The 17540-nt window shown below is 46.4% G+C and overlaps 1 protein-coding gene across 1 annotated transcript in view; it reads left to right on the forward strand.

Moving 5' to 3' along the window:
- LOC110172228 (protein Smaug homolog 1-like) overlaps nucleotides 1–16789 on the forward strand; it is an 18091-nt gene extending 1302 nt beyond the window's left edge. The window contains exons 2-5 of the mRNA XM_055163938.1: nucleotides 63–980; nucleotides 10774–11082; nucleotides 15599–15814; nucleotides 16329–16789. Coding sequence (XP_055019913.1) covers nucleotides 785–980; nucleotides 10774–11082; nucleotides 15599–15814; nucleotides 16329–16789 — 1182 coding nt within the window. The 5' untranslated portion in view covers nucleotides 63–784. The remainder of the gene's footprint in view (nucleotides 1–62; nucleotides 981–10773; nucleotides 11083–15598; nucleotides 15815–16328) is intronic.
- Nucleotides 16790–17540: the final 751 nt, after the last annotated feature.

Raw genomic sequence — 17540 nt, forward strand, 5'->3', positions numbered from 1 at the left:
AGACTAAACTGCAACTTAACCAGGACTAAATTGGGTCTGAACCGGGTCTTTTTGTTTTTCAGGAGGAAGATTCGAACCAGGAGCATCATGCAAACCCACAATCCTCTGCTCCGACAAACCAGAACCAGCCTCAGAAACAACCGCCGCCTAGCAACCGCCTAGCAACCGCTGCCTAGCAACCCAAACTCCGCCTACACATTTTTCAACACGGTTTTGTCATATTTTTATAATATTTTTCTGCACTTTAACTTTTTTTTTTAATTTTTGTGCAAATTGTGACGTATTTTTCTGTTATTTACATTATATTTTTAGATATTTTTCATTTTGTTCCAGTTTCAGAACCTCGTCTTTTTACAGGGTTTGAAAAGTGTAATTTTTGTCCTTTAAACTCGGAAACGCTGGAGTATTTTTGAGTTTGTGCGTCTGTTTTTGCGTTTGACTCTTGTGGAGTTGTGCGTCTGGAATCTGCTTTGACTTTACCGGGAAATTCTTTATACGCATTTATTTTTGTAACTTTTAGATTTTTGTAACAGATTTATTCAGACGCTTGTGGATTCTGTTGGGAGTTTTGGGAAATTCTCAAACTTCTTCAGGAGATTTTTTGGAACGTGTCGTCTGGACTTTGGGAAAATCCGTTGATCGGTTTTTGTCGGCCATCTTCAGACGTTCTCCTCTGTTCTCCGGCGTTCCCCGGTGTTCTCCGGCGTTCCCCGGTGTTCTCCGGCGTTCCCCGGTGTTCTCCGGCGTTCCCCGGTGTTCTCCGGCGCTCCCTGGTGTTCGGACCATGATGTTCCGGGACCAGGTGTCCGTTCTGGCCGGTTGGTTTAAAGGGTGGAACGAGTGCGAGCAGACGGTGGCGCTGTTGTCGCTGCTGAAGCGCGTGAGTCGGACGCAGGCGCGTTTCCTGCAGCTCTGTCTGGAACATTCTCTGTCCGAGTGCAGCGAGCTCGTCGCCGCGGAGACGGACGCCAACGACCCAGGTACAACCACACCTGTGCACACCTGACGGACCAGACCAGGACCAGACCAGGACCAGGACCAGGACTGAAGTGAGACTGAAGTGAGACTGAAGTGAGACTGAAGTGAGACTGAATCAGGACTAGAGCAGGTCTTTCCCAGGACTGATGGTTTCCTCTGTCCACGGGGGTTTGATCCGTTCACCTCTCGGTCGGTGGGCGTCACCTGCTCCTCTGAGCTTCATGAGCCACTGAACAAAGAAACAACGAACTGACGCTTTTTTAGGGTGATTTTTTCGACACATCGGTTTGTCAAAGTCTGATCCCGTCAGAAGCTCTGGGTCTAGGTCCGGGTCTGGGTCTGGGTCTGGGTCCTGGGTCTGGGTCCGGGTCTGGGTCTGGTCAAGGTCCAGGTCTGGGTCTGGGTCTTTGTCTGGTCTGGGTCTGGTCTGGTCTGGGTCTGGTCTAGGTCTAGGTCTGGTCTAGGTCCGGGTCTGGTCTGGGTCCGGGTCTGGGTCTGGGTCTGGTCAAGGTCCGGGTCTGGGTCTGGGTCTAGGTCTTTGTCTGGTCTGGTCTGGTCTGGTCTGGGTCTGGTCTGGATCTAGGTCTGGGTCTGGGTCCGGGTCTGGGTCTGGTCTGGGTCTGGGTCTGGTCTAGGTCCAGGTCTAGGTCTAGGTCCGGGTCTGGGTCCGGGTCTGGGTTTGGGTCTGGATCTAGGTCTAGGTCTGGGTCTGGGTCCGGGTCTGGGTTTGGGTCTGGGTCTGGTCTGGATCTAGGTCTAGGTCTGGGTCTGGGTTTGGGTCTGGTCTGGGTCTGGTCTGGGTCTGGGTCCGGGTCTGGGTTTGGGTCTGGGTCTGGTCTGGATCTAGGTCTAGGTCTGGGTCCGGGTCTGGGTTTGGGTCTGGTCTGGTCTGGGTCTGGGTCCGGGTCTGGGTTTGGGTCTGGGTCTGGTCTGGTCTGGTCTGGTCTGGGTCTGGGTCTGGGTCTGGGTCGGGTCTGGGTTTGGGTCTGGGTCTGGGTCTGGTCTGGATCTAGGTCTAGGTCTGGGTCCGGGTCTGGGTTTGGGTCTGGTCTGGGTCTGGTCTGGGTCTGGGTCTGGGTCTGGTCCGGGTCTGGGTCTGGTCCGGGTCAGGGTCTGGTTCCGGGTCTGGACTTGGATGGAGACGCAGGGAAAATCATAATAATCATAAAGATAAAAACTGTTGTTGTGTCCTTAAGCAAAGCACTTCACCCACATTGCCACATAGAGTAATGTGTGTGTGTGTGTGTGTGTGTGTGTGTGTGTGTGTGTGTGGTGTGTGTGTGTGTGTGTGTGTGATGTTGGTCGATGGGCCTATGGCTCAGATTGGCAGCCACACTTCCATCAGTCTGCCCCAGGGCGGCTGTGGCTTCAGTGTTTTACACCTGTGAGTCTGAGTCAGAAACAAACACTGAACAAAACTGAGGCTTTGTTTTTTTGGTCCAGTTTGATCGAAACTCAAACACATCAACACCAGGTCACACACCAGGTCACACACACACACCAGGTCACACACACCAGGTCACACACACACACCAGGTCACACACACCAGGTCACACACACACACACACCAGGTCACACACACACACCACACACACACACCAGGTCACACACACACACCAGGTCACACACCACACACACCAGGTCACACCACACACACCAGGTCACACACAGGTCACACACACCAGGTCACACACACACACCAGGTCAGGTCACACACACCAGGTCACACACCAGGTCACACACACCAGGTCCACACACACCAGGTCCACACACACCAGGTCACACACACCAGGTCACACACCAGGTCACACACACCAGGTCACACACACCAGGTCACACACACCAGGTCACACACACCAGGTCACACACCAGGTCACACACACCAGGTCACACACACCAGGTCACACACCAGGTCACACACCAGGTCACACACCAGGTCACACACACCAGGTCACACACACCAGGTACACACACCACACACACCAGGTCAGGTCACACACACACACCAGGTCACACACCAGGTCACACACACCAGGTCACACACACACACCAGGTCACACACCACACACACCAGGTCACACACACCACACACACACCAGGTCACACACACACCAGGTCACACAGGCAGGTCACACACCAGGTTCACACACACCAGGTCACACACCAGGTCACACACACCAGGTCACACACACCAGGTCCACACACCAGGTCACACACACAGGTCACACACACCAGGTCACACACACCAGGTCCACACACCAGGTCACACACCACACACACACCAGGTCACACACACACACACCAGGTCACAACACACACACACCAGGTCCACACACCAGGTCACACACACACACACACACACACCAGGTCACACACACACAGGTCACACACACACCAGGTCACACACACACACACACCAGGTCACACACACCAGGTCACACACCAGGTCACACACACACACCAGGTCACACACACACACCAGGTCACACCCACACACACCAGGTCACACACACACCAGGTCCAACACCAGGTCACACACACACACCAGGTCCACACACACACACCAGGTCACACACCAGGTCACACACCAGGTCACACACACACACACACCAGGTCCACACACCAGGTCACACACACACACACCAGGTCCACACACACACACCAGGTCACACACACCAGGTCACACACACCACACAGGTCACACACACCAGGTCACACACACACCAGGTCCACACACATACCAGGTCCACACACACACCAGGTCCAGGTCCACAACTGTTTTAACTCGAGTGATGCAGAAAAGAACAACAACTGTCTGTGTGAATGTTCATGTGTGAATGTTCATGTGTGTGTGAAGGTTCATGTGTGAATGTTCATGTGTGTGTGAAGGTTCATGTGTGAATGTTCATGTGTGTGTGAAGGTTCATGTGTGAATGTTCATGTGTGTGTGTTCATGTGTGAATGTTCATGTGTGTGAGAATGTTCATGTGTGAAGGTTCATGTGTGTGTGAAGGTTCATGTGTGAATGTTCATGTGTGTGTGAAGGTTCATGTTGAATGTTCATGTGTGTGTGAATGTTCATGTGTGAATGTTCATGTGTGTGTGAAGGTTCATGTGTGAATGTCCATGTGTGTGTGAAGGTTCATGTGTGAATGTCCATGTGTGTGAAGGTTCATGTGTGAATGTCCATGTGTGTGTGAATGTCCATATGTGTGTGAAGGTTCATGTGTGGTGATGATGTCATGTGCTGTTGCCGGTCGCCATGGTGATGATGTCATGTGCTGTTGCCGGTCGCCATGGTGATGGCGTTGTTGGCCGTTGCCGTGGTGACGCTGCAGTGATGATGTCATCAAACGCAGACGTAGGTTTTCCAGAGACTCAAACACTTTGATATTTACAGACGCCATTTTGACTTTTACACCTCTGAGATCTGGTTAGTAGTAGAAGTAGTACTTGTAGTAGTATTTGTAGTAGTAGTATTATTAGTACTTGTAGTAGTAGTACTTGTAATAACAGTAAGAGCAGTAGTAGTAGTAGTAGTACTGTAGTAGTAGTAGTAGTAGTACTGTAGTAGTAGTAGTAGTAGTAGTAGTAGTAGTAGTACTGTAGTAGTAGTAGTAGTAGTAGTAGTAGTAGTAGTAGTAGTACTAGTAGTAGTAGTAGTAGTAGTAGTAGTAGTAGTAGTAGTACTAGTAGTAGTAGTAGTAGTAGTAGTAGTAGTAGTAGTAGTAGTAGTAGTAGTAGTAGTAGTAGTAGTAGTAGTAGTAGTAGTAGTAGTAGTAGTAGTAGTAGTAGTAGTTAGTAGTAGTAGTAGTAGTAGTAGTAGTAGTAGTAGTAGTAGTAGTAGTAGTAGTAGTAGTAGTAGTAGTAGTAGTAGTAGTAGTAGTAGTAGTAGTAGTAGTAGTAGTAGTAGTAGTAGTAGTAGTAGTAGTAGTAGTAGTAGTAGTAGTAGTAGTAGTAGTAGTAGTAGTAGTAGTAGTAGTAGTAGTAGTAGTAGTAGTAGTAGTAGTAGTAGTAGTAGTAGTAGTAGTAGTAGTAGTAGTAGTAGTAGTAGTAGTAGTAGTAGTAGTAGTAGTAGTAGTAGTAGTAGTAGTAGTAGTAGTAGTAGTAGTAGTAGTAGTAGTAGTAGTAGTAGTAGTAGTAGTAGTAGTAGTAGTAGTAGTAGTAGTAGTAGTAGTAGTAGTAGTAGTAGTAGTAGTAGTAGTAGTAGTAGTAGTAGTAGTAGTAGTAGTAGTAGTAGTAGTAGTAGTAGTAGTAGTAGTAGTAGTAGTAGTAGTAGTAGTAGTAGTAGTAGTAGTAGTAGTAGTAGTAGTAGTAGTAGTAGTAGTAGTAAGTAGTAGTTAGTAGTAGTAGTAGTAGTAGTAGTAGTAGTAGTAGTAGTAGTAGTAGTAGTAGTAGTAGTAGTAGTAGTAGTAGTAGTAGTAGTAGTTAGTAGTAGTAGTAGTAGTAGTAGTAGTAGTAGTAGTAGTTAGTAGTAGTAGTAGTAGTAGTAGTAGTAGTAGTAGTAGTAGTAGTAGTAGTAGTAGTAGTAGTAGTAGTAGTAGTAGTAGTAGTTAGTAGTAGTAGTAGTAGTAGTAGTAGTAGTAGTAGTAGTAGTAGTAGTTGTAGTAGTAGTAGTAGTAGTAGTAGTGTAGTAGTAGTTAGTAGTAGTAGTAGTAGTAGTAGTAGTAGTAGTAGTAGTAGTAGTAGTAGTAGTAGTAGTAGTAGTAGTAGTAGTAGTAGTAAGTAGTAGTATAGTAGTAGTAGTAGTAGTAGTAGTAGTAGTAGTAGTAGTAGTAGTAGTAGTAGTAGTAGTAGTAGTAGTAGTAGTAGTAGTAGTAGTAGTAGTAGTTAGTAGTAGTAGTAGTAGTAGTAGTAGTAGTAGTAGTAGTAGTAGTAGTAGTAGTAGTAGTAGTGTAGTAGTAGTAGTAGTAGTAGTAGTAGTAGTAGTAGTAGTGTGTGTAGTAGTAGTAGTAGTGTAGTAGTAGTAGTTGTAGTGTAGTAGTTTAGTAGTAGTAGTAGTAGTAGTAGTAGTAGTAGTAGTAAGTGTAGTAGTAGTAGTTAGTAGTGTAGTAGTAGTAGTAGTAGTAGTAGTAGTAGTAGTGTAGTTAGTTTAGCTAGTAGTAGCGTAGTAGTAGTAGTAGTAAGTAGTATGTAGTAGTAGTATTAGTAGTTAGTAGTAGTGTAGTAGTGTAAGGTAGTAGTTAGTTAGTTTGTAGTATAGTAGTAGTAGTAGTAGTAGTAGTAGTCATGAGTAGTAGTAGTAGTGTAGTAGTGTAGTAGTAGTAGTAGTAGTAGTAGTAGTAGTAGTGTAGTATAGTAGTAGTAGTAGTAGTAGTAGTAGTAGTAGTAAGTATAGTAGTAGTAGTAGTAGTTTAGTTAGTAGTAGTAGTAGTTGTAGTTGTAAAAGTAAGTAAGTAGTAGTAGATAGTAGTAGTAGTAGTAGTGAAGTAGTTAGTAGTAGTAGTAGTAGTAGTCGAGTAGTAGTCTGTGTCCTCCTAGTGAGTCTTTTCTCTTCTTATAGTATTTAGTAGTTGCTGTTCCTGTGGTAGTGCACTTTCCTGTTTGTGGGGGCGTGGGCCCATCATATTTGGACCATGAATCATCGACTTTAGACCTGCTCCAGACCAAAAGACCGAGACCTCGACTTACGGAACCTCCTCTTTAGAAAGCACCCAGAGTGTATGTACTGTGGTCTGGTCAGTTCTGGTTTAGTCTGGTTTGTCCTTGGTTTAGTCGTGGTTAGTCCTGTTTAGTCATGGTTTTAGTCCTGGTTTAGTCCTGGTTCAGTCCTGGTTAGTCTTAGGTTTAGATCCTGGTTCAGACTGGTTGTCCTTGTTTCAGTAGACCTGGTTTTTGGTGTAGTCCTGTTTAGTCTGGTTCGAGACCGTGGTGTTAGTCCTGGTTTTTGAGGTCTGGTTCAGACCTGGGTTAGTCCTGGTTGCAGACCCTGGTTTGAGTCCTGGTTTAGTCCTGGGTTTAGTCCTGTTAGACTCTTGGGTTTAGTCGTGGTTTAGACCTGTTTGAGTGCCGGGTTGGACTGGTTTGAGGTCTGTTCAACCTTGGTTTAGGTCCTGGTTAGTCGCTGTCGACTGGTTAGTCCTGGTTGTAGAGCTGGTTTAGTCCTGGTTCGAGACCTGGTTTAGTCTGTTTTAACCTGTTTAGTCCTGTTCAGACCTAGTTTAGGCCTGGTTAGTCCTTTTAGTTTCCTGGTGTTTAGTCTGTTGCCGGTTTGAGTCTGTTTGTGTGCTGTTAGACCTGTTTAGTCCGTTGGTTTAGTCCGGTTAGTCCTGGTTGTGACCTGTTAGTTCCTGGGTAGTCCTGGGTTTAGACCGTGGGTTAGTTCCGTTCAGGGAAGGCGCTGGTTTAGTCCTGGTTTGCAGTTCCTGGTTTACTGGTTGTAGGCTGTTCAGGGACCTGGTGTTAGTCGCGGTGTTAGTCGCTGTTGACTGGTTTAGTCCTGGTTCGACCTGTGTTTGCCTGCGTGTAGTCCTGGTTTAGCCTGGTTAGTCCTGGTTAGACTGGTTTAGTCCTGGTTTAGTCCTGTTCAGCTGTTTGTGCTGGTCAGACCTGGTTAGTCTGTTTAGTCCTGGTTAGACTGTTTAGTCCTGGTTAGCCTGGTTTACCTGGTTTGTCCTGGTTTAGACCTGTTTAGTCCTTGTTAGACCTGGTTTAGTCGCTGGTCAGACTGGTTTATCCTGGTTAGCCTGTTTACCCTGGTTTAGTCCTGTTTAGACCTGTTAGTCCTGGTTTAACCTGGTTTAGTCCTGGTTCAGACCTGGTAGTCCTGTGTGTCCTGGTCCTGTAGACCTGGTTTATCCTGGTTAGTCCCTGGGTTTAGCCTGGTTTAGTCCTGGGTTTAGTCCTGGTTTAGGACCTGGTTTAGTCCTGTCGACTGTTTAGTCTGGTTTAGTCCTGGTTGACTGTTTGAGTCCTGGTCAGACCCTGGTTTTAGTCTGTTTAGTCCGGTGTTAGAGACCTGGTGGTTAGTCCTGGTTTGAGACCTGGTTTAGACTGGTTTGTCCTGGTTGTGCGCTGGTGTAAGCCTCGTTAGTCCTGTTCGGACCTGGTTTAGTCCCCCCCTGGTTTTTAAGTTCCCTGGGGGTTGACGCTGGGTTGGTAGTCCTGGTCAGAACTGTGTTTAGTCCTGGTTTAGTCCTGGTTTACCTGGTTTAGTCCTGGTTTAGTAGACCTGGTTTACCTGGTTTAGTCCTGGTTTAGTCCTGGTTTAGTCCTGGTTTAGTCCTGGTTTAGTCCTGACCTGGATTCCGTGTGTGAGGGGTTAAGTCTGAGTTACATTCTTCTTCTGTGGTTTGCACATTCCTGGGCCTGAGTGTGAGTGGGAGAGTCGTTATCGTCCCGACGCCCTTCAGTGACACACACGGGGAGGGACCTGACACACACGGGGAGGGACCTGACACACACGGGGAGGGACCTGAACACACGGGAGGGACTGACACACACGGGGAGGACCTGACACACACGGGAGGGACCTGACACACACGGGAGGGACTGACACACACGGGGAGGGACCTGACACACACGGGAGGGACCTGACACACACGGGGAGGGACCTGACACACACGGGAGGGACCTGACACACACGGGGAGGGACCTGACACACACGGGAGGGGACCTGACACACACGGAGGGGACCTGACACACACGGGACCTGACACACACGGGGAGGGACCTGACACACACGGGGAGGCCTGACACACACGGGAGGGACCTGACACACACACGGGAGGGACCTGACACAGGGAGGACACGGGGACCTGACACACGGGAGGGACCTGACACACACACGGGGAGGGACCTGACACACACGGGGAGGGACCTGACACACACACGGGGAGGGACCCTGACACACACGGGGAGGGACCCTGACACACACGGGGAGGGACCTGACACACACGGGGAGGGACCCTGACACACACGGGGAGGGACCCTGACACACACGGGGAGGGACCCTGACACACACGGGGAGGGACCCTGACACACACGGGGAGGGCACAGACTAAAAACTGGAGGGTTAAAATTTGAGGGTGAAATATTTCAGTTTTGTTTTTAACACCAAAAGTGTTTTATTTTTACTCTTTGAGAGTTAAACGTGTGTTGGAGTTGAGGTGATTTGTCAGAGTTGATTTGGTTGAAGTTAATTCAACTTCTCTTAGTGTTAATTTGACTTCAAACTCCCTCCAGAGAAGAACCAGTTTGAACCAGTTTTGTTCTGATTTTCATCTTAAATTAACTCAAAGTGTCAAAATAAAACTCCTCTGTGTGTTGAGTTAAATCAGGATAACTCTACAAAGTGTTATCTGTTTACTCTCTAAACCTTCATTTAACTCTGGATTTGGGTTAAACAGGAACTTTGGTCCAGTTTTACTTCATGAACATTTAAACAAGTGTTAAATTAACTCTAGAACAGAGTGACTCAGAGAAACTCTGAGGAAATGTTCAACTGACTCAGTCAGAGTTGATTTTAACACTTTTTACTCTGTGTCTCACACTGGGATGTGCAGATTTAAAAACAGAATTTTGTTCAAAGTTTCACATTTGAAACTTGTCCAGAAAAGTCGACACAAAACTGAAATCTGCACTGACAAACAGAGTCACCGATACGATACCGATACGATACCGATACGATACAAACCTCGATACTTTAGATTCAGTTCAATAAAACATCAAGTTTAAATGGAGGTTTAATGTGAGTTTATGAGGAAATGTCCGGCACAAAAGTTTGTTCTAAATCTAAACTCTTAAATGTGTCAGAAAATGATTTCAAGTGTTGAAATGTTGTGTCCACACAGAAAATAATTTTACTGGACGAGTTTTCTTCAAACAATCGAATCTAAACGAGAAGGAAGCGTCTCAGGAGTCCAGCCTGTCCACTCGTCCCCGTGTCTCTGGGACAGACAGTTTATGTCCCACAGATTCACACAAAACCACTGATGTGTCCCACTTTATACACAAATGTCCCAGAGTCTCTGTTTTGGACCAAACTGATCCTGGAACAGTAAAGAGACACAAACTGATATTTGTTTGGGTCAAATACAGAAAATCTGCTTCAAAACGACAAAACACAAATAAAATGTGACGACACAGACTCATGTTCATCATGTTTGAGCCGAGTGAAGAACAGTTTTACTTCATTTCACTCAATTCACAATTTTATTATTACAACCTCCACAAACCAGGACGTCACAGTTTTTTTATTTTGAAAGTCTGAGTCTGCTCCCAATGAAGCTCATGGAGGTCAGCAGTTACAGCTCAGTTCTATATTTGTAATGACACTTATCACAGCAGCCAAAGAACCAATCAGGAGCGAGGATGTACAAAAATATCAAAATATATAATGTGTGATTCAGTATCGATATCGTGGGCTGCTGTGTCGATATATCACCAGGAGGATGTTTTGGTTTATTTTACCAAATGATTTTGTTGTTTGTTCAGAGGAAGGAAACTGGTTTCTGAGACATTTTCACTGTTTTGACGATTTAAATATTTGTGTTTCATTTGAACTTTGCACAAGAAGAAGTTTAACAAAAACTTTTAGTGTCACACACACGATTTACACTTTATTTTATTGAACCGTATCAAATCGATTTGAAATATATCGAATTTAATCAAAAGTTCCCTGTATCGAAACATGTATCGTATCAGCAACTTCTGAATGATCCCAGCCCCAGTATCGAGTATCGAGTATCGAGTTTATTCCTCAGTGTTGAAGTCTGATATTTGATCATGTGCTCGCGCTCGTGTTTGACTTTTGTCTTTTGTCTTTGTCTTTTGTCTCTGTTTTCTACGCGCAGTCGTGATCAGCCAATGGCGCGGCGAGTCGAAGGAGCGGGCGATCTCATTGGTCCTGTCGCACCTGCCGCTGCTCAAACCGGGGAACTGCCAGGCGAAGGGCGAGTACATGCGCCTGCTGCCCTGGATCCTGGCGCAGACCATCGAGTCCGGGCGCCACGTGGAGGAGTCGCGCCAGCTCCTGTCCTACGCCCTCATCCACCCGGCCACCTCCATGGAGGACCGCTCCGCCCTCGCCCTCTGGCTCACCCACCTGGAGGAGCACGCCGGCAGGGACGGCCTCGACAGGGACCCCCACGCCCCGGGCTCAGGTAGGCACCCGGCGGGACCCGGAGTCTAACAGTCAGTTTTATCACGGCCAAAATAATCTGGATTAAATCAGACGAGTTCTTCTAACGGGACTTTTCAGAGAAGTTATAGAAGTTTCATGATTGACTTTGTCGTTTTGGTTCAAATGTAAAAAAGCGGAGGGTGGAGAGTCTCCTGTGGAGGAGGGTGTTGTTCTCGAGCGACGGGAGGATGGAGCGTGAGACTGACAGGTGGACAGGTGCAGCGTGGGGAGACTGACAGGTGGACAGGTGCAGCGTGGGAAGATTGACAGGTGGACAGGTGCAGGTGGGCAGCGTGGGCAGACAGGTGGACAGGTGCAGCGTGGGCAGTGACAGGTGACAGGTGCAGCGTGGGCAGAGGTGACAGGTGCAGTGGGCAGATTGACAGTGGACAGGTGCAGCGTGGGCAGATTGACAGGTGGACAGGTGCAGCGTGGCAGATTGACAGTGGACAGGTGCAGCGTGGGCAGTGACAGGGGACAGGTGCAGCGTGGCAGATTGACAGGTGGACAGGTGCAGCGTGGGAAGATTGACAGGTGGACAGGTGCAGCGTGGGCAGTGATGCAGTCGCTGTATCGGTCGTTGTGGTGAAGAGGAGCTAATGTTCCTCCTCACCTCTGGTCATGACCCGAAGGACCAGATCCACGATACAAGAGACACAGATGAGTTTCCTCCTCAGGGCGTCCGGGCGTCTCCCTTAGACACAGAGGTCGGAGCTCGGAGTAGAGCCGCTGCTCCTCCACGTGGAGAGGAGCGTCTGAGGGGAGGAGCTCGGAGTAGAGCCGCTGCTCCCACGTGGAGAGGAGGTCTGAGGGGAGGACGTCTGTTCTGACGTCTCCTGGACGTGTCCCTCAGGAGGTGTTCATGTCCCACCTGGAGGAGGAGGAGACCCAGGACACACTGGAGGGACCATGTCTCTGGACTGGACTGGGAACACCTCAGGTCCCACTGGAGGAGCTGGAGGAAGTGTCTGGGGTGAAGGAAGTCTGGGAGTCTCTGTTCAGACTGATGCCCCCGAGACCCGACCCCAGAGAAGAAGAAGAACATGGACGGAGCTCTAGTGTGATGTTCAGCTCCACAGGACTGGACCACAACCTGGTCTAGTCCTGGTCTAGTCCTGGTTTAGTCCTGGTCTAGTCCTGGTTTAGTCCTGGTTTAGTCCTGGTTTAGTCCTGGTTTAGTCCTGGTCTAGTCCTGGTCTAGTCCTGGTTTAGTCCTGGTTTAGTCCTGGTCTAGTCCTGGTCTAGTCCTGGTTAGTCCTGGTCTAGTCCTGGTTTAGTCCTGGTCTAGTCCTGGTCTAGTCCTGGTTTAGTCCTGGTTTAGTCCTGGTTTAGTCCTGGTTAGTCCTGGTCTAGTCCTGGTCTAGTCCTGGTTTAGTCCTGGTTTAGTCCTGGTCTAGTCCTGGTTAGTCCTGGTTTAGTCCTGGTTTAGTCCTGGTCTAGTCCTGGTTTAGTCCTGGTTTAGTCCTGGTTTAGTCCTGGTCTAGTCCTGGTCTAGTCCTGGTCTGGTCTAGTCCTGGTTTAGTCCTGGTTTAGTCCTGGTTTAGTCCTGTTAGTCTGGTTTAGTCCTGTCTTTAGTCCTGGTCTAGTCTGGTCTGTTAGTCTGTCCTGGTCTAGTCCTGGTTCTTGTACTAAAGTTGCTGTTTTAAAGTGTTATAAATGTCCAGCAGGAGTCTCGCCCAGAAGTTTATGAGGTTTATGAAGTTTATGAGTTTATGAAGTTTATGAGGTTTATGAAGTTTATGAAGTTTATGAAGTTTATATGAGGTTTATGATGGTTTATGTTTATGAAGTTTATGAAGTTTATATGAGTTTATGAGGTTTATGAGTTTATGAAGTTTATGAGGTTTATGAAGTTTATGAAGGTTTATGAAGTTTATGTTTAATGAAGTTTATAGAAGTTTATGAAGTTTATGAAGTTTATGAGGTTTATGAGGTTTATGAAGTTATGAGGTTTATATGAAGTTTATGAGAAGTTTTTTTATGAAGTTTATGAGTTTATGAGGTTTATGAAGTTATGAGTTATGAGTTTATGAGGTTTATGAAGTTTATGAAGTTTATGTTTATGAGTTTATGAAGTTTATGAAGTTTATGAAGTTTAATGAAGTTTTTTTATGAAGTTTATGAGGTTTATGAAGTTTATGAAGTTTATGAGGTTTATGAAGTTTATGAGGTTTATGAGGTTTATGAGTTTATGAGGTTTATGAGGTTTATGAAGTTTATGAGGTTTATGAAGTTTATGAAGTTTATGAAGTTTATGAGTTTATGAAGTTTATGAGGTTTATGAAGTTTATGAAGTTTATGAGGTTTATGAAGAAGTTTATGATGAGTTTATGTTTAGGTTTATGAGGTTTATGAGGTTTATGTTTATGAGGTTTATGAGGTTTATGAGGTTTATGAAGTTTATGAAGTTTATGAGTTTATGAGGTTTATGAGGTTTATGAGGTTTATGAAGGTTTATGAGGTTTATGAAGGTTTATGAAGTTTATGATGTTTTATGAAGTTTATGAGTTTATGAGTTTATGAAGTTTTATGAGGTTTATGAAGTTTATGAAGTTTATGAAGTTTATGAAGTTTATGAGTTTATGTTTATGAAGTTTTTGAGGTTTATGAAGTTTATGAGGTTTATGAGGTTTATGAAGGTTTATGAAGTTTATGAAGTTTATGTTATGAGGTTTATGAGTTTATGAGGTTATGAGGTTTATGAGTTATTTATGGTTTATGATGATGTTTATGAGGTTTATGAGGTTTATGAAGTTTATGAAGTTTATGAGTTTATGAGGTTTATGAAGTTTATGAAGTTTATGAGGTTTATGAAGTTTATGTTTATGAGGTTTATGATGAGTTTATGAGGTTTAAAGTTTATGAGGTTTATGAGGTTTATGAAGTTTATGAGGTTTATGAAGTTTATGAGGTTTATGAAGTTTATGAGGTTTATGAAGGTTTTATGAAGTTTATGAAGTTTATGAAGTTTATGAGTTTATGAAGGTTTATGAGGTTTATGAGGTTTTATGAGGTTTTATGAAGTTTATGAGGTTTATGAGGTTTATGAAGGTTTATGAAGTTTATGAGGTTTATGAAGTTTATGAAGTTTATGAGGTTTATGAGGTTTATGAAGTTTATGAAGTTTATGAGGTTTATGAGGTTTATGAAGTTTATGAAGTTTATGAGTTTATGAGGTTTATGAGGTTTATGAAGTTTATGAAGTTTATGAAGTTTATGAGTTTATGAGGTTTATGAGGTTTATGAAGTTTATGAGGTTTATGAAGTTTATGAAGTTTATGAAGTTTATGAAGTTTATGAGGTTAGTTTATGAGGTTTATGAAGTTTATGAGGTTTATGAGGTTTATGAAGTTTATGAAGTTTATGAGTTTATGAGTTTATGAAGTTTATGAAGTTTATGAGAAGTTTATGAGTTTAGAAGTTTATGAAGTTTATGAAGTTTATGAAGTTATGATGATGAGTTTATATGAAGTTTATGAAGTTTATGAGGTTTATGAGGTTTATGAGTTTATGAGGTTTATGAGGTTTATGTTTATGAGTTTATGAAGTTTATGAAGTTTATGTTTGAAGTTTATGAAGGTTTATGAGGTTTTGTTTGAAGTTTATGAAGGTTTATGAGGTTTATGAAGTTTATGAGGTTTATGAGGTTTATGAAGTTTATGAAGTTTATGAAGTTTATGAAGTTTATGAGGTTTATGAAGTTTATGAAGTTTATGAGGTTTATGAGGTTTATGAAGTTTATGAAGTTTATGAAGTTTATGTTTATGAGTTTATGAAGGTTTATGAAGGTTTATGAAGTTTAGGTTTATGAGGTTTATGAAGTTTATGAGGTTTATGTTTTATGAAGTTTATGAGTTTATGTTTATGAAGTAGTTTATGAAGTTTATGAAGTTTATGAAGTTTATGAGGTTTATGAGTTTATGAAGTTTATGTTTATGAGGTTTATGAAGGTTATGAGGTTTGAGGTTTTATGAAGTTTATGAAGTTTATGTTTATGAGTTTATGAAGTTTATGAAGTTTATGAAGTTTATGAAGTTTATGAGGTTTATGAAGTTTATGAAGTTTATGAAGTTTATGAGTTTATGAAGGTTTATGAAGTTATAAGGTTTATGTTTATGAAGTTTATGAGGTTTATGAGGTTTATGAGGTTTATGAAGTTTATGAAGTTTATGAGGTTTATGAAGTTTATGAGGTTTATGAAGTTTATGAAGTTTATGAGGTTTATGAGGTTTATGAGGTTTATGAGGTTTATGAGGTTTATGAAGTTTATGAGGTTTATGAAGTTTATGAAGTGTCTCTGTGTCGTTGTTTTGTAAATGTGTCATTTTGACGTCAGACTTTGTGATAAATGGACAATAGTTTCTGTTTTATCTGCGTCTTTCTGTCGTCTGAGTTTGTGTTTTTTATATTTACTCAGTTTGTGCTGAAGTCGGCGTTTCTCTGATCTACAGTTTTATCAAAATAAACTCAATTATTATTTATTGTCTCGTCCCCAGGGTCCGGAGGGGGGCAGAAGAACCAACCGTACCCCCCGAGCCAGGGCACCGCAGGGGGGCAGAAGAACCAGCCGTACCCCCGCTACGGCTCGGAGGACCGGCTCAACGGCTGGCAGCAGCAGGGGGCGCAATGGAGCTCTGAGAACGGGCATCTGTTTCCCTCCTCCTCTGTGCCGGCCGCCATCAACGCCGTGGGCACCGGCCCAGCGGGCACCTGTGAGTCACACGGCGCGCAGACATGTGTCGCAGCGGGAGCATCGCGCGCGGCGAGGCGTCGCGCGGCGGGCGAGCGTCGCGCGGCGGCGCGAGCGCGTCGCGGCGGGCGAGCGTCGCGGCGGTAGTGTGCGTCGTGGCGGGCGAGCGCGTCGCGCGTGGGCGAGCCGTCGCGGGCGGTCGTCGGCGGCGGGGGCGGCGTAGTGTGCGTCGTGGCGGGCGAGCGCGTCGCGGTGGCGAGCGCGTCGCGGCGGTCGCGGCGGTAAGTGTGCGTCGTGGCGGGCGAGCGCGTCGCGGTGGGCGAGCGCGTCGCGGCGGGCGAGCGTCGCGGCGGTAGTGTGCGTCGTGGGCGACGTCGCGGCGAGCGCGTCGCGGCGGGCGAGCGTCGCGGCGTGTGTGCGTCGTGGCGGGCGAGCGCGNTTTTTTATATTTACTCAGTTTGTGCTGAAGTCGGCGTTTCTCTGATCTACAGTTTTATCAAAATAAACTCAATTATTATTTATTGTCTCGTCCCCAGGGTCCGGAGGGGGGCAGAAGAACCAACCGTACCCCCCGAGCCAGGGCACCGCAGGGGGGCAGAAGAACCAGCCGTACCCCCGCTACGGCTCGGAGGACCGGCTCAACGGCTGGCAGCAGCAGGGGGCGCAATGGAGCTCTGAGAACGGGCATCTGTTTCCCTCCTCCTCTGTGCCGGCCGCCATCAACGCCGTGGGCACCGGCCCAGCGGGCACCTGTGAGTCACACGGCGCGCAGACATGTGTCGCAGCGGGAGCATCGCGCGGCGGCGAGCGCGTCGAGCGCGTCGCGCGCGTCGCGGCGGCGAGCGTCGCGGCGGTAGTGTGCGTCGCGGCGGGCGAGCGCGTCGCGGTGGGCGAGCGCGTCGCGGCGGGCGAGCGTCGCGGCGGTAGTGTGCGTCGTGGCGGGCGAGCGCGTCGCGGTGGGCGAGCGCGTCGCGGCGGGCGAGCGTCGCGGCGGTAGTGTGCGTCGTGGCGGGCGAGCGCGTCGCGGTGGGCGAGCGCGTCGCGGCGGGCGAGCGTCGCGGCGGTAGTGTGCGTCGTGGCGGGCGCGAGCGCGCGTCGCGGCGGTAGTGTGCGTCGTGGCGGGCGAGCGCGTCGCGGCGGTAGTGAGCGTCGCGGCGGGCGAGCGCGTCGTACTTCACAGTGGTCGTGGACCAGTGGAGCTGAAAACAGGGTCGATCACAAAATGGCGTTTTGAAAATTCCAGATAAACTTCAGAGGGTTAGTTTCCACGTTTACATGAGAGATTTAATTCTGAATAAAACTGAATTCCATTTTAAAAAGTTCACGTAAAAACTTAAATGAAAATGTTGATTGTGATTGAATCTTCACAGTGAAGTAAGAGTTTGTTTTGTTCTGATTTTAAATGTGAGGGAGTTTGTTTCCTGGATCCTGTTTGTGGTTTGTTGTTGTTAAAATGCTGCTGGTGCTTCACGCTCGTCGCGTCGTCCTCCTGGTCCTGGTCCTGGTCCTGGTCCTGGTCCTGGTCCTGGTCCTGGTCCTGGTCCAGTTCTGTCTCAGGACTTTGATCCATGTCTCTTTGGATTTGTGAGTGGGATGCAGGAGTGGGCTGAGCTTTTGTTTTCTTCCTCCTTCTCCTCCTCAAACCGAGACGACAGAAAAGACCACAGTTTCAGACCTTGTACAGTTTCAGTACTGATTTAGTCCTGGTTTAGTTCTGGTTCAGACCTGGTTTTTGTGTCGGTGGAGGA

This window comes from Boleophthalmus pectinirostris, unplaced genomic scaffold (assembly GCF_026225935.1).
Source record: "Boleophthalmus pectinirostris isolate CB_2022bp ecotype Guang Dong unplaced genomic scaffold, ASM2622593v1 HiC_scaffold_6, whole genome shotgun sequence".
Classification (NCBI taxonomy): Eukaryota; Metazoa; Chordata; class Actinopteri; order Gobiiformes; family Gobiidae; genus Boleophthalmus; species Boleophthalmus pectinirostris.